Raw genomic sequence first — 27,601 nt, forward strand, 5'->3', positions numbered from 1 at the left:
GGAACATTAGGCGTTACAAAAGCCGGTAGCTTAAGATTCCGTTGAAAAGCGAGACACGTACGCCAGTTATTGCCGATGTTTTGCCACTGACTATACCTATTTTAACGCGCTTTTCTTTCACTTCGCCGGAGGCCAGGGTTGCCTATTAGCTTCGCCATTTCGCTTCGTTTGCTCTGCCAGCCCGCTACACGCTTTTCAACGATCTCATTTTATCGAAATAGACACTCGCTCGTTCCAAAACACACACATGCACGTTTCAATGAAAATTTACCGTTCGAAAATTCAATTTCCCATTAGGGGTGGCGCTCGCGCTCGCGCGCTCTCGCGAGAGAGAGAGAGAGAGAGAGACAGGGTCCCGAAAATAATGACAGAAACCTGAAAGGAAAGATTTCCAAATAAGCCAAATAGTTTTGTTTCGCGAGCACTGCAGTTCCGGAGCTCGGGTGCAGGTTCGTTAAAAATCGTGCACGTAGTCCAGATTTGGGAAACGGATTCCTTGAGCCGTGCCCCAGTTTACTGTCTCTAACCGGATTAAGCAACGAGAGAAGCCAGCCGCGTTTTCAATCAATCCCCTGCGTAAACAAACTGCTACCGGACGACTCGCGAGCACAGGTAAAGACTCGAAACTCACACGTACGGTTAAAGTTTCGCTGTGTGTGTGTGTGTGTGTGTGCATGGTCTGTGGAAAGAAAGAAAGAAAGAAAGAAAGAAAATTGTGAAGCGCGATGGGTGATTCCGCTCATTGATATTCATCCGGTGTAGCTGTGCAGCGCGATTGGCTAACTACCCCACCATATACCTCTGCTACCCTGCAATTTCGCTTTCTCTCATTTTTTTCTCTTCCTCCTTCATCCACATACGTCTCTCTGTACGTCGTACCGATAAACGCGCGCGCACACACACACATACGTTTCACTCGATCTTCCCAGCCAACTCGATCCTTTCACTTCCACTCGGAGCTTCCTCCTTTCTTCTATCCACCTGTCGTTTCATTTCTATCCACTCCCGGCTCGTTTCCAGTCAACGACTGTTCTCCGTAATGCATCGATTCCTTTCTAGCCGAGTCCCGCTCCTGACACCCCTCTCTCGCTCCCCTCAAGGCACTCGTCACTCCTGGGTTTACTCTTCTTGATTAGGCTTCGGGAATAAAAACCTCCGGCTCCGGTTTGAAGTACCGTATATAAAGACGTAATGCTCCGTTTGCTCGAGGCTCTTCGTCGAGGGTTCCTGATGCAACCCTGTGGTGGGAGAGGAGGAGGAGGGGGGAGGGGGGGTATGCTCGCGGAATTTTCAACGAAATTCGAGAGAGAGACGCTCGGCCCCTATACAGAGAGACGAAGCTGATACGCAAATCGCAGCAGCCTGATTAATTGCGCGTCGAATCGAATCATTGGAACAGGGTAGGATTGTACATCGGGCCAATGCGTGTGTGGATACGCGTGGGACTTTGGGGGACCGTGCATCACCGTTCGAATAACAGCCCCTCAGCGACGTCCCTCTATATAGCTCCACTAATTACCAATCGCAAAAAGCAACAAACTCTCGCTTTTTGCACTCTGCAAATTTATGTTTAATTATTTTGTCAAGACGAGCGGAGCTGGCTTGCGCGGCTAAAGAGGGGGAGAGAGAGAGAGAGAGAGTCGATAGTGCGATAATTCAGAGTAGGTGCTTCTGTATGTACACGTATATAATATAGCATATACGCAATGGTCTATGCTATATATATATATATATATATAATAACGGTTTAAAGCAGCGCGAACGTTACCGGATGATATACGCGGCAAAAACTTGGGCACTTTATTCATATGCCTCTGCGCGCCATGTTCATAAGCTTGAAGCGCGAGTATATAAAAAAAGTAGGGTGCGCGTAACCCTGCCAAGCCTTTCCGGCATGTAGCGCTCCTATATTTCTTCTTGGCTCCAGCTTAAATATGCTTAGATTCGAGCAGACTGATATTATGCCGGGCCGCGTAGAAAGAAAGAGGAAGTGAAGAGGAGGGGAGGGGAGAGAGAGAGAGAGAGAGAGAGAGGGTGAGTTCCTGAAATATCGGGAGTCTGCGGTGTTTGCTCGGGTCACGGAAAACTTTTCCAAGGCCGTGCGAGCACATACTTCATCAACGTTTGACGACGCCGCCGGGTACTTCCTGACGGGGGCGAATTCACTTCATGGAAAGTTTCCGCTCTTGCCGAGAGACGACGCCGTGGCACGTCTGGGTAATCTAGGGTTTCTTAATCAGCCTAGTTTTGATTTAATTATATTGAGAGGCGGCCCGGCTGAGCGCGACTAGTTCTTCCCGCGAGCCTTCTCATTCGACGAGAGCCTATTCTCTCTTCCCTTTAGACTCTTGTTACCCGCGCTCCGTTTTACGGCCTACGGGGAAGCTAATTCTGCAGTCATTAAGCCTTTGGTAATTGCTCCCAGCATATATATGTATATAGTATATTCGCTGCCATCGTAACCTTAACTGTTGGCAGGCAAAGCCTTGGAATTAACGTCGTTATACATTTTTATTCCCTCGCGAAACACTTGCATAGCTCGTGCTTTACTCTAGAAATACAACTCCCCCACCTCTCTATGAATATACACACAGCTATACTATATATATTTACCTATTATACGCCCGCTATTTATTATATTTGGTCCCACCGGAACAGGGTGGTGGATTCTTGGAGTATCCATTGTGTTGTCTAAATATTTGACGAACGTCAATTTTAAGATGCTCGAGCCAAGAGGGGGGAGAGTGAGGGGTGGGGGCGTTTGTAGAATATTAAAAGCGAGAAAGGTGTTGGAGAGAAAAGGGCTGAAGGGGTACTCGACGCGAGTCGGTTGAACGAGAGATGGAAGTCGAAGACCAGGAATCCGGAGATAAATCACGTCGAGGTCTGAAAGGCAGTAGTGTTGGAGTCAATGGCCCTTGCCCGTAGTTGCTCGGGTTTTTGGTTTTTGCCGAGGCATCCTCTCGTCCCGCGTCTCTCCCCCCCCCCCCCCCCCCCCCTCTCCCACGACTCTTCGGCTGGCTTCTCAGCCTCGCCAGTGTCCTGGGTAATGGAGTAGAAGGATAATAATGCTCTGTTTTACAGCAGCTGAGCTCTACCACCACCCACCCCTCGTATAAACCCGCTGCCACGCCACGAGTGTATATGAAAACATCCAGCAAAATAATATCCACTGCCCTCGTAAGTGTGAGAGATGGTTCCTGCGCGTAAACCCTTCCTACTACCTCCGCTTCATCCATTTCTTCCTCCTCCACCACCACACCCACCCCTTTTGCGTCTAGCTCGCTCACTCTCATTAATGATCTCTCATTTTTTAAACGTCCCCCGCGCTGAAATCTAACTAAAAATGTCCCAAAATCCAAGGAAAGCTGAAAAATCGCTTCCGTCTGGATCGCTGCATGGCTTTTGAAATTCTTAAATGCGCCAACGAGTTCACTTTCAGCAGCGTGCCCCAGTACTGGCATGCTAGCGTGCATTACCGCTGCACTTTTTCATCGTCGACAACGCGCCGCCGCCGCCACACCGCCTCCTTAACCTTCCTTTACCTCGAATGGTATAAGCAGGCCTCTCTCGGAGATCGAGATATCGGATAAAGATTAGCCGCGTGTAACCTGAGAACGGCGAAAAAAGAAAGAGAGTAGTCTATAGGAGGGGGAGGGAGGGTAGATATAGGTGCGGAGAACGCGAGGGAGAGCGTGATATGTTTCGCGTATTTTTTGCTGTATTTCTTCCTGCCTCTCTCGATGAAAACTAAAAGTTGAGGAAAGAAGCTCGCGAAGAGCAATTAGAGCGGTCTTTGATGGAATAATAAATAAATAAGCTCGTATATAGCATTGCTCTGGGAAACTTGAAAGGAAAATAAAGATTTCTTTTCTTTATCTGCTTTGAACGGTTTAAGCAAGTAAGTGTATTTAAATTTGAAGAAAAGGGAGCTGTGTAAGCTGGAGAAAAGAAGGTTTAAGAGGGGATGGCGTTGGGGAGTCTCAAGTTGGAATGGGGCAGTCGGAAAAGTGGGCACAGCTTCATAAATACTTCAGAGGCAGACTTTGGGAATTTCGCAGCCCAGTTCTCACCGAGCAGTACCACCGAAAGAACCCGGGAAGGCTCGTGAGAAAAAAGGATTCCCCGATATCAGGAACGCACTACTCCTCCTCCCCCTCTCCACCTCCCAACCTCCCCACTATAGGCCGGATGAACCACGAAAATAGGCTGACGTCGGTGGAAGCTGGTATATGTACCTGACGGCGATCTATTATACCCTCATGCACGTATTCGCGATATTGTGTAAATGTGAAACTGCGCAAGACTGCGCTTTTGAATTGCCCGATAAATTTTCCACCACACCCCTTCCCCTTATCTATGCATGTATATATAATAAAAACTCATCCAAGATACCGATCAGTCCATACATGCACCAGCACTACTCTATATATCACGAGGAAAAGTTTATTCCTCTCCATAATAATTGTTACTTTTATTAATTCGCATTTTTGCAAAATGTTATCATTTCCGATATTTTATATACAAAGATATTATATGGAAAAGGCGATAAAGAGAGAGTTTGTAGGTGCACGGAGTGTGTCGTTGGTAGTACAAATACGTATAGTAATCGGGCGCGAGTTGGGAAAATTAAAACGATTAATTTAACGACCTCGACCACATACGGGTTTATAACGAATGCAAACAAACTGCACAGTCGCGGTGCTGTACCCGGGAGGCGGCAGTGATTAAGAATCAGTGCGAATAACGAGCAGTCCTCGCGGGAGACATATTCGCACACAATCTCGTTGGCGAATTTTATAAACTCGAAGCGGAAGAGGCGCCGCTGTGAAACCAGTCAGGACTGTGTGTGCAGTAGACGTAGTTTATTCAAACGAGCCAAGAGAAAGCTATTGAAGTAAGTAGGGTCGAGTGGTTGGGTTCGAGTCTCTCTCTCTCTCTCTCTCTCTATCACGCACACACATACATTCTCTGTTTTTCAGCGATGCTTCTGGCTCATCTCCCTCTTCACCCTTGTGCCACCCTTTCATGCCGAACCCACCCCCACCTCGTCCTACTCTTCCGGGCCATTAGTCGCCCCGTGATTCAACCTCGCGTTTCGTTTTCCAAACGGCAAAGCGAGAGAGGCTCCTTCATTTTTCCGAATGCCTAGGCAACCCCGTGCACCACCCCCTCTCTTCATAGGCACGCGAGCTCGTTTATTCAACATTGCTCGGACAGCGTCTCTCTACTATATATGTAGTAATTTCCTGCTGGTTAAAATCATACTTTTTTTCCTCTTGTAGCTATAGCGAAAGATTTTCGCTAGCTCAACTAAACGGATAAGAATGTTTCGAACGATCCAACATTTTTTCTTGGGAATTTTCAAGTGTGATTATAATATGAATAACATAATAAATGTTATATTTAAAGTAAATGATTCAATTAGCACAGGCTGCCATATAACAATACACTTTTATAAAATAAGCTGGTAGGTAAATATTAAGCATTTTAATATAGTGCTGTATATTCCATTATTCTTTACTTGTAAATATTAATATAGGTTTATATAAAGAGAAATTAAAGAATAAAGTAAGTCATCATCACACTTAACTAATCGTCCAAGTAATACGAATATTAAGCAGAGTTGCCAAAAATTGCTCTTTTACACACTGTCAGGACATAATCGGGATCCCGTATATGTACATGTGATACGTGATTGTGTTTTGGTTTAAATTGACTGTAAAAGAGCTGCAATTACCGGCAACTTTGATAGCAAGCACTAGTCGAGCACGTGATCACCTTATAATCTCAGCTAATTCAACACATTGAGATGATTTGTGTTGAACGACGGAGGGATTGGCATTGCCCTTGAGTGTTCTAAGACATATCTTACGTTCATTAGTTTGGGAGCACTGGATGAAAAAGAGTAGAGAAATTGTGTAAAACTTTTTTATAAAGGCTAAACATTGAGTTTGAATAATTCGGTCCTCCGCGAATAAATTTTTGTTTCCTACAGTTTCTAAAAGTGACCATAAGTAAATTGGATCAATCTAATCGTAACACAATTACATTACTCGCGTTTGTACAATTCCAACAAGAATTACCAGCATTATATAAGAATAATTTCATGGACACTTTCGTATAAATATTCAATAATATAATATGTTTGTCATAACTTTTCAAGGAAAAAAGATTATATAGGTATACGGTTAAAATAAGCAATAATTTACTGAAAAAGTTAAAATCCTATACAGACGAATTACATTGTATTTTTTTTTTAATACGTAGAGAAATATGTCGGATTTTTTTGTTATCGTCTTATAGAAAGAATGAACAATATGATAGTACTTTATTGGATTTAATTTTAGATTATATTTTCAGTTGCAGATTTAGCAATATCGTACTCGAATGTAAAGTGCATTATACTGCCTTTCTGCTTTTCATGTAACTTGGCAACATTACCTGCGCGTGTATTATTATTATTACTGTTATCTGAACATTAATCAATAATAATATCAACAATCAACTGCACAAATTTTCGCATTTCAGGACTATAACCTTTAATGAAGATTATTAATATTAAAAATGATCAATGTACTTAAATACTACACTAATAATAGTTTGATCATTTCATATCCCACTAGAGGATTAACGAAATCATCAATTGACGACTGTGCGAGAATGACCAGGGCAATTTGTAACAATTCGTTGTAATTTGGTCTCATTCAAGACGATTCATCTTGAATAGTACTTCGTTCAAATCGACAGAAGTCATCCAGTCTCATAGGATGACGGCTACGAAGGGCTTGGTAGTGTTGTGCCTCGCACTGGCCATTGTAAAATGCAAGCCGGCACTAGAAAATCAGTCGAAGGACATCGAAGAGCAAAACTTCCAAGTGGATTATCAGCTGCCAAACGATATCAAACCTATACATTACGAAATAGAGCTAGTGCCGCATTTGGAGCATGAAAACGACACAGTTTATGATGGAAAAGTAACAATTCTGTTCAGAATACTTAAGGCAACGTCGGAATTAATTTTGCACTCAAAAAATTTAACTATCAACGAAACAGCTACAGTACTAAGAATAAATGCTACAAATGTAGTAATACCAACAAAGCACAGCTACGACATACAAAAGGATCTTTTGATCCTGTCTTTCGATAACATCCTGTTGCCTGCAAAAATGCATGAGTGGAGAATCCTGACAATCGAGTATCAAGGAAGTCTTCGCAACAGTGTCAGATCTGGATTCTATAAGAGCTATTTTGTGGACGACGAAAACAAGAAACAGTAAGGACGGTCCATTAATTTTACTCTTCGATTTTTTATCCTTCTCGTCAAGCATGTGAAACATCTAATGCATAGCCCATAATTTGTTACAGCTGGTACGCCGCGACTCATTTCGTAAAGGATTCTGCACGTTTGGCGTTCCCTTGTTGGGATGATCCAGCGATACGGACTACATTTAGGATTTCGGTTAAGCACAATCCCAACTTGGAAGTACTGACAAACTCAAAATTATCTCACATGAGCGAAATCGATCCTAATGATGGAAGAATTTGGAAACACTTCGACACGACGAAAGATATATCAATCTATAATATAGCAGTAGTGGTAGGGGAATTTGAGCAATATTCTAATGAGGATGGGAGCATTAATATGTGGGTCAGGAAGGGCTACAATCATCCAGAAAGAGTGGAGGAAGCGATGAAATTGATAAGTCGTGTCGACAAAGAGTTCCAGAGTGTATTTAAAGATATTATTGAGCCACCGAAGATAAACCTTGTTGTTATACCATATTATATTGGAAATTATTACTTTGGCCCGTCGAGCCAATTGCATCTATTATTGTACAGGTAATTATTCATTGGACATTGCATCATAGTATTTTGTATGTGAATACGCATACAATAAAAATATTATGTTTACAGAGAAACAATGATTCTACCCGATACAGGGAAATATGGACTATATGGTAAACTATGGCCTTTACAGGTGATTGCTAACGGACTCGCACAACAGTGGTACGGTAATTTCTTTAGTCTAGATTCATGGAACTATGAATGGCTGCATCATGCACTGCCGAAATATTTCGAAAATTATGCAGTGGAGAAGGTAAATCATTACATTAATTACAAACAGTTGCTTATTATTAATTATGAAAATTAATAGTATCTCGACAATAAAACTAATATTGTGTTGCTCGCTAGATTTTAACTGAATGGGGATGGTTGAATGCTATACAAAGCTATCGAATGTCTTCCAATCTTCAGGGAGATTCATATGGAAACTGGCCAGCTATAGAGCCTACAGATTATAAAGAAGGAAGCTTATATGATAGAATGATTTTGCTAAAGAGTGAAAATATACTATTTGTATAAAATATTTATTATAACGTGGAACAAATATATTATTAACAATTTTATAAATGATTTCAGTGCCATCTATATTAAATATGATTTGGGATACCATTTCTAAAGAAGTTTATCAGGAAAGGCTTTTGAGACTTTTGCGACCATAGTAAGTCATCAATAATATGTCAAAATTTAGCACAAGATTTAAATTATACCGCATTTTTGCCTTTTTTTAGTCACGTGAGTAATATTACTCCAGACCAATTTTGGGACGAATTACAAGAAGCTCTTGACGACTCTGGAGTTCCATTTGGCAATTTTGATGTTAAAGAATTTGCCAATTGTTGGATAAAGCAGAAACGTTATCCCGAAATAACAGTGAGACGTAGTTACGAATCTGGTGATACCGTGAAGCTACATATCACGCAGCAATTCTATCGAAGGAAAGTTTTTTACGAGGATCCTGTTGATGAGGGTAGCGAAGAATTTACTGAAATGGAAAAGGAGGATAAACAATTATGGACCGTGCCTATCAGTATTACTTCGCGTTTGAAGCAAAATTTTACATCTACCATACCGACTATTTGGATCACACAACGAAACACAACTGTGTATACCAATGACATTTTACCAAGCGACTGGCTGATTATTAATTTAAAACGAACTGGTTAAACAATAAACCAATATATATATTCCTTAATAGTAAAATATTCAGTTTCTAGATGGATTGAAAAAAGTTATTATGAAAATTATATATTTACAGGCTACTATCGTGTGAATTATGATAACGACAACTGGTTGAAAATTGCAAAATATATGAACTCCGAGGATTACGTGAATATAGATGTAAATAATCGTGTACAGTTGATGGATGATGCTTTCGATATGTTTATAAGAGATAAGATAGAACCAGCGATATTTTTCGAACTTTTCAATTATTTGGGTCGTGAAAGTAGTTACATCGTTTGGAAAAATGTTTTTGATAATTTCTACAGTTTAGGGGATCTTATCAATATACCCAATTGGGCAAAAATAATTAAGGTAATGAATTATAAGAATCATCATGATAAAACGTGTATAAATATTTGTTAGATTCTTAGAGTTTATTATTAAGGAGTTGAAGCACTCAGGCACTCGGAAATAAGGCTAGAAAAACAAAGATCTCATTTGATGCAGCTATTAAAATTATGTGAAACTTTCTATTATGCACATACAAATTAAAATTTTATGAACAATTTATAAAAGAAAACCGAATAAGAAACATATTTCGTTACATATTTTCCGAACGCTAAGGTGTTACAATCCCTCCAAGATACCATATAATATGTGAATTTTTGTAGATGTGTTTTAATTTTTTTTAGCCCTACATTGCAATACTTGTGAATAATTTGGTCAATGAAATAGGTTATGAAGAACAACCAAATGAAAATACGTTACTTTCATTTGAGAGATGGAGAATTTTAGGAGCAGCCTGCAAGTTTGGTCATCCAAAATGCGAAGTTATTGCTCAACAACAGCTTATAGAGTTTCTACGAAATACTGAAATTGATAGCGTGTAAGATAAAAGATAATTTTCTAATACTTATTAATGTTATTCCAAAAATAGTATTATCTGTTTTACTTCTGTGATCTAAAAACTTGCAGTGATTCGTTGGATGATAAAGAAAGGTGGATACTTTCTTGTGGCCTAAGAAAAGCAGATCAAATTATTTGGAGCAAGGTTTATGATTTATATCTAAAAAATCCAGAAAGCTCGTTCCTGGATTTCCTCTCTCTTTCCGAAGATCCAAATATCATCGAAGATTATTTAAGAATGATGATATCACTGGATTCAGCTATTGTCAAAAACAATCAGACTGTTGTAGCCTTCAGTAATTTATGTTACATCAGAAATATCAATTCTGACGTAATATTAAACTTTGTGGAGAGACACATGAAGGAACTGTTATTATAGTAATCAAATTTTTTAATTTTTCCATTCTATGTATGTTTATTCCTACTTTCTAATGGTAATCATTTTTATTTATAGCTTCAGCAATCCGCACGATATTCTTGGACCTCTTGTAAAAATTGTTTATCGAATAGATCAACTGAGAAAAGTAAGTATTAGAAACTATACATTTTCACGAATAACAGAGAAAATGATTATGGATTCCTTTTTCTGATGAAATATTTTATTTTTTAGCTTGAACAAATTCTAGAAGCAGCTAACATCGAGGATACGTTAAAGCAAATTTATAAGAGAGAAAAGTTTTTGATAAGTGCTCAAACACTCTATACTCGAATGCCAGACTGGATGAAATTTGGAAAATTTGAAGATCCTGAAGATAGTAATGTAATATTGTGAATGTGCATTGTGCAATAAAATGTATCGCTTAAGATTAGTAATATATGACAGATGTATAAACAGTAAACGAAATATATAAACCTACATAATTATTGTATCCTACGCAGACTTATATTCCCAATAACAAAAAAATACCGAAATAATGAATATGTTTACGTTATTTTGAATAAATTGATTGAGTGAAGTCATACAACATACTTTAGCAATTAAAATGACTGTTTAAAGATTATAGACTATATTCGATAAATTAGTGAAAGTTCCTACAGCCCACCCAGATACTCGGACAATATACGTATTACTGTCACATTTTTCCTCGTGTCATTGCGCGTTTCTATACTTCGAAGCACAATTTATTAGAAATCTTATACGATGAGGTAAGAAATGTTAGGATTTTCAGTTAAAACGACAATTTTTCCACCCCCTATACTTTGGTCAGTGCATAGGTGCGCCTTGTGCTGGTGTAAAACCGGCGTCTTTGCAATGTGCAATTTTCCGTAAACGTTGCTGCATTCGGTACGTACACACGTAAGGTTTCTCTCGTGTCTTATCAGGAGCTCGCACGATTCGTCCCACTCGACGTCCAACTTTCCCCATAAAAGTCAACGATACGACGAAAATAAAAGTACGCGAGCGTTTCGTACTTGTCGATACTCGGCGAGCCTCGGTGACCACTGTTTCGCGGCAAGCAGCAGCGTATTGGTCAACCAAACCATCTCCCCACAAGTATTGGTCAACGTGTTACTTTAACTTTTTCTGCACGCGACAACTTTCTCATTCCCTATCCTTCATTTTCTCACCCGCTACCCTTATCGTCGTTGCGCCGAAAGAAAACTAAAGAGAGAGAGAGAGAGAGAGAGAGAGAGAGAGAGTTCCGCTTTTTACAGCCTTTTATTTACACTACTTCTCTCATATTTTAGGGAATATTGGCAATCTAATATCGCACATCAAAAGCTTCAGCCCTTTTTAATAGCACTCATTCTCGGGTTATTAATATTTTTCACGTTACGTTGTATGTACAGTGTGATATTAAATTTCTTTTAGCGAGTCAGTAGGGAGCGAGAGCGAAGAGATGCGAAAAGCGATACTCGGTATACCGGGCTAAAATAACAGTGCTCGGTAAGTAAGTCGGACTTTTTTAAAAGTAAACTACTGAAAGTTTCATAAAAGTGCGTGCTGCGCAAAGTGTACGTACGTACCTTGGGACGACGATGGGGGATAAGATAGAATTTTAAGGTAGTGCAGTGTGTGGAACATCTTTGTTGGCTTTGGTGAAATTGCGGAAGGCCTTATATTTCGAGTAGCGGGGAGAAGGTGGGGGAGGGTGGGTCCGGCGCAAAACAAACAAGGTTTACCGCATTGATCGCCGTAATCCCGGACACGTACGCGGGACCTCCTCCTGATGTGCGCGCCACGTCGACCGAAACAGCTTTTCTCTCTCTCTCTCTCTCTCTCTCTATATATATATATATATATATACGGTGTCGGCCGAGCTGGAACGCTGATGTTCCCGTGACATATATATATATATACCATACGTGTGTCCGTTCCGTCTATCTCCACGTGAACCGTGAACGCAGGACCGTTGCTTGTACGCGTTAACGCTGCGTGCGAGTGTCTTTGTGCTTCCGCGTGGATGGATTGTCACAAGAGCCGGTAGAAGTGGTGGAACGCTAGACTAAACACTCGAGCGATCCCAGCTGCAGGGAGATGACGCTTCTCCGACGCACGGCTAATAACCCCATGACATTATCCCCTTTCATCGTACGTTATATATATATATATATATATATATATAGCGAGGCGCGAGACAACCCTTGGACAAATATACCCGATCACCCACGTTGACCATAATCCACCCACAAAACTATCCATGGACCACTCGAACGTTACGAAAAATAACAGACAGAGCCGAGCACGCAGCACAGCACAACCCTTGCATTCCCTCTTTCCTTCTCTCTACCAGGCGAATTACGAGAAAACTAATTCGATGTGTTAATGAAATATTTCTGGTGCGATTCTTTTTCAGGAGCAACGTTGGAATCTTGCTACGCGAAACGGTTAATGAGCTGCAGATTGGTTTCGGGGCCGAAAATGTCTAGGGTAGGAGGAAATGGACTGGGGCATTCGTGCTTGAAAAACGAAACGAGTAATTAAGGAATCGGTTAATTTTAGGATCATGTTTTATGGTGCGCGCCCATTGCTTTCTCCTCTCTCTCGCTCTTGCAATCTTTGCGTCTCTCTCCTCTGGATTTCCAACGCTAGCAATGGAATGTGGTTAAAGAGAGAGAGAGAAAGAGAGGGTTAAAAATTCCAGGGGTTCGGGAATGATTTATAAACTCGCGAGAGGGGTGAGGCGTAACATGTGTTCGGTATTAAATTTCTGCATGGTAAATTAACGATTTTCGTTAATAACAAAGAGCGACGAATTATAGGAGGAAGGCCTTTAGCAATGAATATATAGAAATATTTCATAAAAAACGCTGTTAAACGTTAACTTTTACCGTGCGATCATTATATCATTTTAACTTGTACACGTTTTTCCTCTTACATCTCGTTTCGTAGGTCGTTATACTTACCAGAGAAGTCGCTCACTCGCTCGTTTGACCTTAATTATAATTTTCCAGCGAGTTTAAGTTAGGCGCGGCCCTTTCAAGAAGCTCGAGCCCTCGGCAGTCTCTTTTTTTGCTCTCTCTCTCTCTCTCTCTCTCTCTCTAGCATAGTCCTCCGTTATGCGCACGAGCCTTTGCTCTCTCGATCCACCCTCTCCTAAATATCACCAGCGTGATTCAAAACCGTTTTGGAGAAATGTAAAAATGGGAAAGAAATTTTTTTATTGCTGAATCATGCATAGCACACACATTATATATATATACTATATATAGTATAAATATATATGTATTACAGTGACTTTTGGTAAATACATATAGAGGAGCTGTAAGTAAGATTATCCGGTTTCTTATCAAATGGCTGGTTGGATATATTTCCCGGTTGTTTTCGTATCGTTTCTACCATCCTGTTACTTTTATGGATCTCATTGTTAGTCCGGGAGCAAAATAAATGTTTTTCCTCTCTATTTTTCCCTTTCTTTCTCTTAGCCGACGTCGTTTAACATCGCGCCAGGTTCGAAGCCAGCAGGATTATCCGCGAATCCTGGATCCCAGGATGCCTAGAGACGCTCCAGTTACTCCGACGCGATATCCGTGACTCGATTTCCGAAAGCGCCTCGTCCTACCATCTATATGTACCTACATATTTCCCTATTTCTTCCAGGCGTATTCTGCCTTGGCTATAGCAACGCGATCCCCACTCCCCTCCTTCAGATTTACCATAGAACTCAATTCAGACAGTAGTTACCCATTATTTCCCCTCCGAGTATTACCGTCGAATGTAGCAGCCGGAAAACCTAGAATGCATATCATTCGGTCCTGCGGAATACAGAAATATATATAAAAGAACACAAAATCTGGAGTGGCAATAAAATTTGCGTGAATGACGATAGGTTAAGAGAGAGAGAGAGAGAGAGAGAGAGAGAGAGTCTCGAAGAAACTCGATTCTTCGGTGTTGCTAATTTTCTCAGGCGAGTAACGAAAATAAGCATCAACCACACACATACACATACGTTTATATATATAGGTTACTCGCTAGCACGTCTGGCTTAATTAGCCACGTCGTGATCAAACTATATAGAGTACATAGAGGATAAGCTTTTTTTCTTAATCTTATTTTTCCAAAAGAGAAGGATTGCTTTTTTTTCTTTTTGCTGCCATTGAGAAAGGGTCTCGATTATTTTCGAGAGACGAGGTCAAAGGGTTCCGGATGACGAAGGTGATCGTGATCGTGAGCGTGGCTCTTGCAGCAGTGGGAGGAGCTTGATAGGCGAGGCTCCACGTTTCATTAGCCCCGGCGGCTAACAGTTAACCGACAATTTAAACAATTTTTAACTTTGAAAGTTCGGCCCCTGCTCGCCACAGCCCGCGGCAAGGATGGCGCCGGATTGGACGAAGCTCGTCAACGACCCCGGCAGAAACTCGCCTCGGGCTGACGCCGGAGAAAAGCGAGCGACAGTGCAAGCGAGACGACCCAACCAACCAACCAGCCAGCCAACCAACCAACCAACCAACCCCCTTTTCTTCCACGTTCCCGGCGAAAATGAGACAGTGCAGAGAGAAAACCTGCAGAAACGACGACGACGACGACGACGACGACGACGACGACGACCAACTTCGCAATATGTGATTATAAGGATAGTTAAAGTTTTAAATCGATACGGAACACGAAAGTATACGCGCGAGACAGTCCAATTCCGCTAAACTTTCCTCCCTCGCTATATATATACACTATATATATATATATACACACAGAGTAGTACATTTCTCTATACATTCGCCAGATTTTATGCTCTTACGGCATGCGCCGAGTGTACGATTACTATTTGTCAAAATTATTATAATTAAGCAAAGTTTAACCGGAAAACTTTGGAAATCTCTATTTCCGGAAAATTCTTAGGTGCAGCAGCAGCATTGGGGAAACTGCAGCATGCCAGACTTTGGATGCATAGCGTATTGAAATTTTTGTCAGAGATAGATACTATAGTAGTACACGAGGGAGGCATTTCCCCTTTTGCCGAGTGGAGAGTAGTACAGCGGATCGAGTGTGTAGCGTAGCGTGCGTGTGTGCGCGGGTTTGGCTTCGGGAGGAGGTATTTCGATAGCCTGTTGCCGGCACGCTCGCTCCGCTGCAATGCTTGTCTGTATGTCGGTAATATGCAAATAGCGTGACGGTGGTACGCGCGTACGATGACAGAACGTCGTCGGCACGGGCGCTTCGTTGCTTTTGGTGGGGAGAGTGGGGGGGGGGGAAGGGGAGGGGGGGGGGAGACCCATAGAACGCTCGTAACTCTACGCCACTGCTTTGATCATACGTAACATCCTTTAGTATCAAACCAACACGGAAGTGGGATCACTCAATTCCACAACCATCTCTTTTTCCCATCACCCAACGTTCGACTTAACTTTACACCAACTTTCTCCTCCAAGTAGTATAAACTACCGCTAGTCGTACATACGTCCCCCCAACCACATATACATACCTCCATAGAATTATCCTGCAATTCAATTCACTGAGAATCATACCGTAATATCGATCAACCTCCATTGTCACGATTCGATCGATTTTCCCGGGAAAATGGCCCGAGAAACTTTTCCGCGCAACTGTCGCACTAATTTTCGATAGTTGTACGAAAGCTACACGGTACAACTGGTAGTGTGCACTAATTGGACCGTACTAACAACGAGCGTGCATTGTAGACGATACATACCTTTGTTGAGTAAACTCTGTAATTATTACATTAGTACTATATATAGTATGACGTTTGATCAGGGATGTCTACGAGCAGATTCCATTCTCATTGACAATATATAATTGATATTGTGCGGCATCACTTGTTTCTCCTCCCTCTATGTATATATACATACAAGCATGTGCTTGGAGAGAAAGGTAAACGGAGCACCTAAGCAATTTATGGGAGATAAGGAAGTAGGAAGATTTTTAAATGAAAAGAATGTAGGAATCATTTAAGATTCTAACATTAATCATCAATTATAAGAAGCACGCTAGAAAGGAATTATACATTCATTTTCAAAATTTTGTCAGTGATTCGAAAAATTCGGCAGTCAATTTCTAATAAATAAACAATTAAACTACTACATCAACGCGTTACATATCGTCAAAAACTATAAATATCTAACGAGGATAAAGCATTACATCGTTTTAGTCTTATCAAAGCAATTATACAAATTAGGCTATATATAGCTTCCCCTATATACCGCAACTAAATCAAAAAGATATCGTTTTATACACAATTCCGTAATATCTCATGGGGCAAAATGAAAGTATGGTAAACAAGATATTGGCGATGGTCCAATTAGCAATAAATGTCGGTTTATTGTCCCTTTGACATTTCAAGTTGCAGTTTTTCAGCGAGCGGGCGAGTCTTTGAAATAAAGGAGCGCGCGCGCTGGAGAATGGCAGAATCGACTGGGTCGTGAGACGCGCCTTGCCGAGGTAAAGGGTGAAAGACAAAAAGAGCAAGAAGCCGGCTGCCTCGAACAGGGAGCACGCTTCATTTAATGACGGAAGAAAGGTCCGTAACTGAGATATAATTAAAATAGTTTACAAAGCAGTCGCGTCTTGGGAGTTTCCCGGAGGCTGCGGGGGGTAGCGGGGGGGGGGGGGGGGAGTGAAGGAAATTGGACAATAGATTCGCCGATATCCAACCTCAATTACATGCGGGCCACGTAAACACATCGAGCGTTACCTTTGTGCGGCGCGATACGAACGGACAGATTGGAAAACATTTGTCCTCTCGTCGCCCGCTTTTCTCCTGCTCCTCTGTACCATAGTACATGTATAGGTACTATATATATACCTTTCTCCCCCCTGATCCTCGCGGGCGCCCGGTAGCTTGTTTTCCAGCTTATAGCTCCCAAATCGCTCGAGCCATTCTCTCCTATATAGCATCGATAGCTCGCTCGATATTCCCGCCATTTTTACCCATCAATTCTCCTCTTCCGCTCATGTTCCATTATTAAAAATTGTTTCTCGAAATAGATGCGATATCGCACGGGCGGGCGTCCCTACGGATGATACGCGAAGGTGGATTTCCGGTCCCTGCGGAGGAGCCTGCAAACTCAACTGCCGCTTGATAATAATGCAAGGCGATAGCTGCGCGAGTGCATCCGCTCTCCCTGCACCTGCATCACCCTCGTCCCGAGCTTGGCCAACCAATTCCAAACCATATTTGCGGCTAAATTTTTCCAATGCCACCGCGCGCGCGGTGCGGCGATACTATCGAATTACGTAAAGTGCCTTGCCCCCAGGACGATGCGATAATATAGCTTCCTTTATCGCTTACGGATCGTGAGCGGGAGCTTTCTAAATAAGATCCTCCTTCGTTATTTTTCGCCCCTCTTGTATACGTGGTACGTACGTACATACCTATACACTCTACGCGCTGCATCGTCTCGAACCAGCATAAATATAATATACCTTTACTGCTATCCCCCCCCCCCCCATCTCGCTTTTTCATTCCGCGCCGCAGACATCGGAGGATAGAGCCAAGTTCTCCAGATGGCTAGCTCTATAAACAGTCATGATCATTCGAGTCACTCGCTGGAAACTGCGGCTAAAATGTTTATTGTTGGAAATACACGCAAGTGCACTTTATAGTTATGCGTCACTGGGCAAATAAGTATGCTAACGTTTCGTGGGACGACGACCACCACCACCACCACCACCACTATGACAACAACGACGACGACGACGACGACGACGACAATTATTGCAAGGCTGATAGTTTCAAACCATGCAGTGTGTTTCTCTAACAACGGTAAAGAGGAAATAAATTAATGATGAAGCTAATAATACGGAATACGAGGCTTTATGGTTTGCATGTTAGGCCCGAGTGAATCATTTGCAAAGAGGCCATGCACGATGGGGAAAACTACGACGTATATAAAGCAACTTAACTAGAATAGCAAGCACGAAACGTTCGCGAGCTACTTATCGCGTTTCTATAGTTTTTAAGTTGTCCATTCTTCTATATACATATATATATATATATATATACACACACACTGTAGTAACAGATGGCACGGTACAATTGGCTGACTAATTAACCTTTTGACGAATATTAATGATCCCGGTGGCTTAACGAAGGTTCCCTTCGCGCGCGAGCAACCCTCGAAGGAGAAACAATTTCTTTCTATGGTACATACATATGTATATGTATATGCGTATACAGATGATCGCTAAGGTAGAAGGAATTTATATGCAGAGCTAGGCAGGCTATATCCTGAGAGTATACAGTTGTGTTTGCAAAGGTGAGATGGAAACGTTTGTTCGCAAAACGATCACGAGACACGAACGAGTTTTCTTCCGCGAAGAATAGCTCGCCCAGTTTTACCGGGAAGAGGGAAAAGTGCAGACAGCCAGATCGAAAATGTTGAGTATAAAGTTGGCCATGGAGCTCGCCGGAATATTCGAGTATATTAAACTGAGATATTTCCGTGGAACTCGTAACGCTAAAAAAAGAGAGCTCCTTCCTCTCCGCGATATATCTATAGAGATACTTTATATACATATACATATATATAGAGTAAAAGGAAGTCGGTAATTAAGTTGCATAGGCACACGCGATACAATGCTCAGCCACGAGGTATTCCACGTATATATATATATATATATGTATAGTATATTTGTTAAGAATACAGTAGTAGAAAGCACGTTATATGCAGCCATTAAGAGAGCAGACTGTAGAAATGCTTTTGGATGATGTTTTCCTTGGAGTCACATTGCGCCGTTATTTCGGAATTAAAGCTAGCATTCTCGAACGTGTATTTATACTTGGAAGGAAAACGTTGTACATGGAGAGCGTTTACGAGAGTGGAATGGAAGGCTCGTTCCTGAACGATCGCAGGACACGAAGGAGTTTTTGCACAGCGCGTGCTTCTACAGGGAGGGTGGCGCGCGTATTGCCAGGAAAAAGTGAGAGGGTAACATGGATGTAGAGAGAGAGAGAGAGAGCGAGAGAGAGAGAGAGAGAGAGAACGTGTCGGAGGTGGAGAAGATGGGGTGAGTCGAAGGGTAGCGATCCGAGCCTCCGTTAGCAGCATATTGTAATGCGTCGAGAAGTTGGCGAATAAATCGAAGAAGCGTTGAGAGTAAAATTAGATAACAACTCCCTCTCTGGCTGCCGTCGGTCGAGAGCAGCTCTTCTTCAACTTTTAAGGACCATCCTCTTATTCCCCTGTCTTCTCTTCTACTTCATATCCCCTCTCTTGTACCATTTACCATCTCCCCCTCCTTCCTCCTCTCACTTTCTACTTCTTCTTCCTCTGTTTCTTCCTCCGCACCTCCATCACTCTTCCACTACCACTGCACACCCCCTCCCCCTACCCTGACTTGCGCTTCTTCCACGCCAAACTAGCTATAACATCCAACTAACCTCTCTCGCCTTTGCTCATTCATTTATGGAATATATATATCCAAAAGCTACGAGAGTTATATCACAATGTATTAGAACGCTCGTCAGTCCAGCAAAATACCATTTCTGCCTCTCAACGTGTATCTTTTCCTCTGTAATCCATCCTGTAATTCTAATTAATTTTACCGTCAGATTTCGATTTTTATCGCGCAATCTCAAGTTTTCGCAAGCCCCGAAGGAAACATCGGTGAATTCGTTTCTCGGTGTATTTGCGAGCTCTCTTCCGCTGAATTACCGATGCAGATTAAATCTTTAACTTTTAACTCGGCTTTTAATCTTTAGCCACTCTCCCTCCCACTTCCTCCGAAACATCTTTCAAGGACAAATATAAGCTAGGTTTTATATAAGGCATCAGGAGTTGCTTCAGCGAGAGAGCGCTTGTTTTTATTTGATTAAAAGCAAAATGGGATTGCGCATCCGCTTCTTGAGAGTGCTGATAAAATTGAACGTTAGACGAGCGAGAAGGTCACCATAAAGGAGTTCGGTTACTCGGATCGTTCCTATAAGGTGTATCTTATCACCGGATACTTGGACAGCCTGGCATGCCCCTTGTTGCGGGTAAGCCAGGGTTAAAGTGGTAAGAGGAAGGTTAGGGAAGACAGCTAGAGGAGCAAAGCATCTGAAAGGATCGTTGCTTGTGGAAAGCCCAGGACTCTGAATCAAACGAGCCATTAGAGTGGTATTACGACAGTCTTCGTGCGGCTTTTGCACCGAGTTATCTGTACTCAGTTATATCATTCTTGCCACGAGATAACTTCCTCCCCTCTCGTATTTTCCTCAAACACTCGGATATATTTGAAAGATCCAGTGCATTCGATGAGTGTGAGCTAAACTCTTCATTTTTCCTGCATAAAACATCGGTAATCATGGAATAGAGGCGGTAGAAGAGAATTTCTTTTTCTCCCGAAACACTCGAATATGTTTAAAAAATTTCCTCCGAGGGTTCGATATATAGGCACGCTTAGTTTCTTTTTCCCCGAGTAAAACTCCAGTGATTATAGGAACGTGGTGGAAGAATCTGTCTTCTCCGAATGGAACCACCCTCGAATTTATTTGAAAAGGCCAGAGTGTTCGATAGACGCGCTAAATGTTTCCTTTCCATGAGACACTGGTGATTAGAAGAGGCAGTGGAAAAATCTGTCTCGTGGGAGCAAAAACTACGTAAGAAAAGGTTGTCGACCTGGAGCCAAATGAGCTATTAGAGCCCACGTTATGGCTACGCTCGAAACAGCTACTTTAACCGTCTGCGCCTGGTTGTCTCGGCTTTGCCCCGAGGGAGGCTATACCGTCTACCTATTCCATCTCTCGTCCACAACGCCCAGCGGTACAACCATCGTAAATCTTCGCAAACTGGCTTTCGGCGAGTCAAGCTTGTCCCAAAAACCCGTAGACTTAAACATGGACTGTGTACGTTATCGAAATCTCAATAACTGGCAGTATATAGTAATAACTGGCAAATATCAGGCAAGTAGTGTAAATCGTACACAGTGTGCGACTGCGGTAGCGTTCGTATCGTGTTACTGCACTTTCGCTGGAGAGAGTGTTGCAAATAAGAGTCGAATGTATATGTGTTATATTAATGGGGAGACGTAAGGAAAAATGAGAGGAGTGGGATGGGAGAGGTTTCTTGCAACGTCAGGGAGCTAATTATGGCGCGTGACGAGATTAAATGGTTGGTAGGAAAAGACAGTATAGTGGATGGTTGGTCTGGGCAGCTTGAGGCGAAGAGAGGGTGGGGGAAACTGAACGGCAGAGCGGTTTGCGGAAAGCCGCAGGCAGGCTGAACCCGACGGATCAGGAATAATCATTTGCAGCCTCTGAATGCATTACCCTTGCAATTTATTTTGGTTTGTTTCGGTTTTGTTTCCATGATTTAGTGTAGTCGACGCGTGGTGATGTTGGAGGGGAGGGGAGGGGAGGTGATTCGTGTGTGCAGGGAGAATGCTCGCGGGTGCGTGCCATTTACGCTCTCTCCTTCTCCCGGAGGAGCGAGACTCGCAGCGCGCGCGAGCCCTTTCACTATTTTCCTTCTCCCTTTGGTAACCACGATCTCCATTAGAGCGTCTCGCTGGAACGGATTACCCCCAGCAGCGTCGCCGCTTCTCTATCCCGAGCCAACCACCACCACAGTGGCCTGCCTGCCTGGCTTGTTCCAACCGGGCGTCTATTGATTCCTGACGAGAGAGTAATGTTCCTCCATTAATGATCATGTCCTGAATAAATCATTCGATAAAATGGACCCAGTGTTCGCGGGCACGCACACGTCGACACTGGAGCCACTCCACCCCCCCTTTTGGAAGCGTCGTGGCCTGTAGCTGCACCGACGAATGAACCTTGTTAAATTTAACTGGAAAATGACGATTTGATTTGTTTAATATCGGCGGGGGTGGAAGGAGGAATTTGTCGCCAAGATCCTTCCTCGCTTTTATTTTCTCTTTAGCCCTCTATTGTGGCCCATGGCGAACCCTCCTCGAGTCGACCTCTTTCTCTCTCCGAACGAGGCGTAATGTCTTTGCTTCTCCATTAATCGACTATTCTGGAAACCTTAAGGATTTGATCTCTCATTTTGCGCGAGAGACAAATTTATCCGAAGGGTTGCTCCGAGGGTTAAGTGGTTCTGAAAGTGAAATTTTATCGACTTCCTTAAACGCTAAATCAAGATGACTGTAGGAGATATAGGAAGCTATGCTTATTGTTGATTCGAGATTCGAGCTTCGAGCTAAGATGAGAAGGAGAGCGGATGATCAAGAATAGCAGCATGGAAGCTCTCGATACATCTTGCAATTGGGATTGGCGTCCCTGGAGACCTTGGGAAATGAGACTGTATTGAGACAAATGGCACGAGAACCATGAATCATCCTATGTCAAAAACAGAAAACAACGCAGCAATTTTTCAGCAACATTCCGCCTGCTTCGCGAAACAGAGTGTTCGCCCGCCTGAAATAAGGATTCATTCGTCGAATTGCATATTCATCGGCGCGAACCTAGGCAAGATCAATAAAGATTTTTATCACTGCAAAATATTTCAATATACCAAAGTTTGATCCGTTGTATTATTCTGCGCGTGCGGCAAACCTCTACATCGGGTTCTATAATTGCCAATTATAATCGAACATTACTCGTTCGCCCTAACGACATATCTGACAATATTATATCGCCTGTAATAGCTGCGATACCGATAGTCATGTGTCCCGTACTTGCATTTAACGATACGAGAGCTGCTGCGAATATATGTATATATCTATATAGTTTTTTGAATGAGAGCAGGGTCACAGTCGAGTAAAAGCAATCAGTGGAAAAAGTCTATATACGAGTATATGTACACATATCTATATGTATAGACTTTGGAAAATTAGCATTTCGCGAGGAAAACACAAAGAAAGGAGAGATCTAAAATCGAGGTCGTGATCGGAGGTGGAATGTTCGTTACTTGAATTCTAATTCTCAAACGGACATTTAGAGATAGGTATATATATATATATATATACACAAGTGTGGAGAGTTTGTTGTCTGGAAGGGATGCGGGATACGAGAGGAGAGGAGAAGTGGGAAGGGAGGGGGTTAAGACGTAGGGGAAGGAAAAAGGTCGAAGCATTTTCCAATTAGCGTTAAACAAATATCCGTGCGATGCGAGTACCTTCAGGAGCTGTAACACGAGGCAATATCCACGTTGGCGTGTATTGTCAGAAATGGAAGTGGAAAAACAAGAGTTTGAGCGGGCAGACCGAAGAAAATGAGGAAGGCACGTAGACGAGCACACAAGCGAGCTAACAAGTGTCGTAGGGTCAGGCTGGCCTGAATTAAATAACAAGAGCAGAGAGTAGCTTTGACGCTGCGCGGAGGAAGAAATAAGAAGGACGGAGTAAGGGAAAAACAAGGGAGTTTCGTGCCGGTGGTAAGAGCGAAAGCGCGAGATAAACCATTGACAAAGGAGCGCAAAATAGAGATGGTGCGAGGCCAGCATTTAGGGGGGAGAGAGAGAGATACGCGCGAGAGATGTAAAAACAGAGAGACAACATTGAAGAAAGTAATGGATACGAGTTGCTCGAAGGGGGTGAGAATACAAAGGAATGCGGAGGACCTCGACAGGAGGAGGGGGACGGGCTGAGCGAACGAACTAGAAGGAAAAAAGGAGATGGAAGTTAACGCGAAAGAACTGAGCGGAATTTCGCATTTAATCAGGCGTGGAACGAGACCGTTAGATTTGCCCCGGGTAAGGTTAGCTATCTCGAATAAAGCGCGAAGCACTAAACGGTATCTGGACCAAGCTTCCTTTCTGACAGGCCAGAAACGTTGCAGTCATTTGGCCAGCTCCGACCAAGACCCATGGAGCAAACTCGGGGCTTGCTTTTAATCATTGGCGGGGGCGCGCGCGAGCGCCAACTTGCGCCCATTACTGCAAATTAAACTGCCGAGATTCCGGCCGGCCACTACGTACTGCTCCACTACTGTCGTTCTATAGCTGCTGCGCCATGTCGATCTTTCCCGGATGTAAAAAAAAGAAACGGGTGCGTCATCGAGCATCTATTAGAATAAGTAATCCCCGATAAGTCGCCGAGCTGTGTCATAAAATATATGTATATATATATAGCTAATCGCTCGGACGAGAAAAGCCGTAATATATCGCGATAGCACTACTGGGTCGTCGGTGGGCGAGGCCGTATTTTTTTTAGAGACGGTAAAATAATTCAACGGCAAAAAGCATCGATCGCGCGAACGAAGCGCGAACCGATCCACTGGTAGAACAAATATAAGCCAGGGTTTTGCAGAAAGGTTGCTGCTTCGTTAGTCGTGTCGAGAGGAATCGGTCGAGGTAAAATAGGGGTTGGGAATTGGTGGTTGCGCGGTGCGGGAAGGGTGAGGGGGTGGGGAGGGGGGGGAGAAAAATCCATTTGTCATCATAGATGAAATTGAAACGCGTGCAACAAAGTCGAATGAAAAATAAGCTAGAGTGTGAGGGTGCACGTGGAACTGATATGGAGAGATCGGAGAATTCCTATGGGTCTGGCTTTCGGAGGCAGCGTCATGCTTGTCGCCGTGGTTACGGAACGAGTCGCGTCAATTTAAGGACCCCTTTATGGTTCGCTTTCGATCGTCCTGCGCCACCCCCGAGCGTTCGCGCGCGCTCCTCTCTCTTCACTCTTTTTTTATTCGTTTCTCATAGGCACGGCGAGCGAGCCGGTAATACTAATTGAATATCTGGCAAAATGTAATTACGGTTGGAATTCATGCTCCGTCGGAGCAAATAATTTGCCATGGCACGGAACACAGTGAGTCGGTAACGAGAGGATAGCTCGCGGAGCGAGGTGGGGTGCGAGGGACTCGAAATAGAGAAGGGGAGCAGGAGAGGATGGGAGGAGGGCTGGAAGAGCTCGGTGCGTTATCAAAACTTTGATAATCCAATCGATTACCGGCGCAATAATTGGTGGCCGAGCTTCCGGAAGGGGCTAGCATCGCTGGTTTGTATCGGTAATCTGCAGAGAGAAGTGCATTCTGCAATCGCGCGGAGTGAGTGGAACGGTCACTCTCCGCCATACGAGCCGGAGCTGCATGTACCTGCTGCTGCACCCAATGGTCTCACGTATGTACTACGATATCATAGTTGCGCGACTGTCGCGCACTTTAAATTACACAATGTTAAACTCGACGTAACGTAACTTATTGTCCTTGTAAAAACAGAACTCGACTTGAAAATGGGGGGGGGGGGGGAATTAGTAATCTGGGAAAACTACGCGAATGCCATGCAGGAAAATGTTGCTCTTTATTATTGGATATCCCGTGTATTCTTGTCGTTGTTACCGTTGCTGTTGCGGAGGGAAGGAGGGAGGGAGGGAGAGAGAGAGAGAGAGATCAGCTTGGCGCGATGGAAAGAAGTTGGAGAAATTTGAGGGAGATTCCTATTCTCCAATATTTGGAGTTCCATTCGAAATCGATCCGAGTTTAAAAGTTGCGTGAAAAGCAGGTTTACCTAGCTGGCATATGAAATGCTTATTTGGAAAAGTGTAATAAAGGCGATGCTCTCATGGGAAATAGCGCAAGCAGCAATTTGCGTTGAACGAGACGAAACAGTTGGGCAAACCCTGGCGATGCTCAATTACAGGCTCGGCAATTCCCGGATATTTGGTGCTTTTAATCGCGTCCCGATCGACGAAATTCACATTGACACTGCGAGGGCTCGACAGTGCGACATTCATGCTTCGTAGGCAATTGAACATCAAAGGTCTTTAAATGTTCGACGCGGCTGATCCTCGTTTCAAATCGAAGCTACGAGGGTCTAAACTGTTCCCCATTGATGGCCGGAGGGTCGAATAACCTTGGAGCATTGTTCCCCGCCACGCATTTGTCCAAGGATAAAAGCGTACCAAGTATATTTACATTTTCTTTGATATCATCCACTCAACGTTTGCTAACAATTTACCTTAATTTAACTGTTGTGTCTATCTTGCATGACATCATCCACACACACACACACACACATATATATATATATATATATAAATTTTTTCACAATAAAATGGTAATATGTATAAATGCACGTTTATATTTGCCTGCTCAAATATAACATTATTGGCGATGCGCGCACACAGTGACCCCGCGGGCCAAATTGCTTAATGAAAATACACGCGTGTGTGTGTCAGGCAAATCTAATTATACTCTTTATAGCTTCATTAATAGTTTTTCTCTCTGCTCGTGCGAGTTTTTGCCTCATAGACCGGCAACCACAAATTTGCCAAGAAGCACTTTGTGGAATATGAGACTCGTTCGAAGCGCTAATGAAATCTGAAGGCCAACGGGCAATTTCTGAAGGTGGCTTACTGGCCACGGCTTAATCTAACTCTAAGCCAGACTTTGCGCCACGGGAGTTTCGTGCCGGCGGCTCTCCAGGAAGCCATCTCGGAAACTTGTCTCCTAAGCGGGGTAGCATACGTCACCAACAATGAAACTTAGTTCCATGAAGGAAGCGCCAAGTCCCGAGAAGTTGAAATATAAACTTGCAAAAGTCACCGTGTTACCTCGTACATTATAGCCAATTGACTGGCACTGCTATCAAGATGATCAATGTTCATTAATCTCCTAATGGTGGAGTCGCGTCTTCCTCCCCCTCGGTATGTATATTGGATAGACGGGGACACACGCACGCACATGTACACATGCAGGACAAACTTGACGAAGGATGTCTGAGACGCGCAAGCGCATTTGGCAAACTCTAAAAGATATGGCAATTTTGCGGCAATAGAAACTTGGCGAGTTTGCAAGTTGGCCGAGGGGTGAGGGACGTTTAGCCAAAGTTGACCCTCGTTACCCCGAAGGTAACACGGGACTAACTTAACCGGAAGGACAAGCTGTCTCTAGCCGCCCAGGCGATGATATATCAATGCACGCAAGGACGCAACACTCGCACAAGTGGTTCTGACAGTTCGGCACAACTAAAACTCCGGTCACACCGCTCGAGTCGCGTGTGTATCGAAAGCCCCCACCCCTCGTACCACTCCGCTGTATATATACATGTAGCTGGAAATTATTTAAAAAGACCCTTTAATTATACCGCACTTTTGTGTAACACGAGGGTGCAGTAGTGTCCAAAGCATTCTTTTGCATCAGTTAAAAGTTGCCGCATAAATTTAAATTTTAGTTGCAAAATTTCTTTCGTCCTGGAAACGTTGACAAACGCATTTCGCAAATTACAAGGCAGGAGCAACGGCTCGTGCGGTTGAAAGGATGAAAATGGAATGCGTTCTTTGTCGACGTGCCAGTGTGAGAATGTAGATTCAACAACGGCGACGATGACGGCGTCGACGTCGACGTCGACGTCGGCGCGATATTGGATATCGTTGCCGCGATATCGTCGCGCTATCATTTGATATCTGTGC

At 43.2% G+C, this 27,601-nt stretch overlaps 2 protein-coding genes across 6 annotated transcripts in view; one reads left to right on the forward strand and one right to left on the reverse strand.

The window, feature by feature from the left end:
• LOC136780933 (nucleolysin TIAR) overlaps positions 1-27,601 on the reverse strand; it is a 439,848-nt gene that overhangs the window by 281,578 nt on the left and 130,669 nt on the right. The gene's annotated exons all lie outside the window — the stretch shown is intronic.
• LOC136780852 (aminopeptidase N-like) lies at positions 6,738-10,784 on the forward strand. The gene is made up of 11 exons (XM_066739401.1): positions 6,738-7,276; positions 7,369-7,842; positions 7,918-8,101; positions 8,197-8,344; positions 8,425-8,506; positions 8,577-9,007; positions 9,104-9,381; positions 9,702-9,895; positions 9,985-10,293; positions 10,370-10,439; positions 10,526-10,784. Exons 1-11 carry the CDS (start codon positions 6,771-6,773, stop codon positions 10,685-10,687), a joined length of 2,838 nt encoding a protein of 945 aa, XP_066595498.1. The 5' UTR covers positions 6,738-6,770; the 3' UTR covers positions 10,688-10,784.

Source organism: Prorops nasuta, unplaced genomic scaffold (genome assembly GCF_024137725.1).
Source record: "Prorops nasuta isolate Cenicafe-Biocafe unplaced genomic scaffold, Cenicafe_Pnas_1.2 PNAS00021, whole genome shotgun sequence".
In the NCBI taxonomy this organism is placed as follows: domain Eukaryota; kingdom Metazoa; phylum Arthropoda; class Insecta; order Hymenoptera; family Bethylidae; genus Prorops; species Prorops nasuta.

What these genes read in the sequence shown, in the direction of transcription:
- LOC136780852 (XM_066739401.1), top strand. Translation starts at nt 6,771, where the DNA reads ATGACGGCTACGAAGGGCTTGGTAGTGTTGTGCCTCGCACTGGCCATT. An exon ending in TTGAGACTTTTGCGACCATA is followed by an intron (nt 8,507 to 8,576) that starts GTAAGTCATCAA and finishes GCCTTTTTTTAG; the next exon opens with TCACGTGAGTAATATTACTC. An exon ending in ATTGGGCAAAAATAATTAAG is followed by an intron (nt 9,382 to 9,701) that starts GTAATGAATTAT and finishes AATTTTTTTTAG; the next exon opens with CCCTACATTGCAATACTTGT.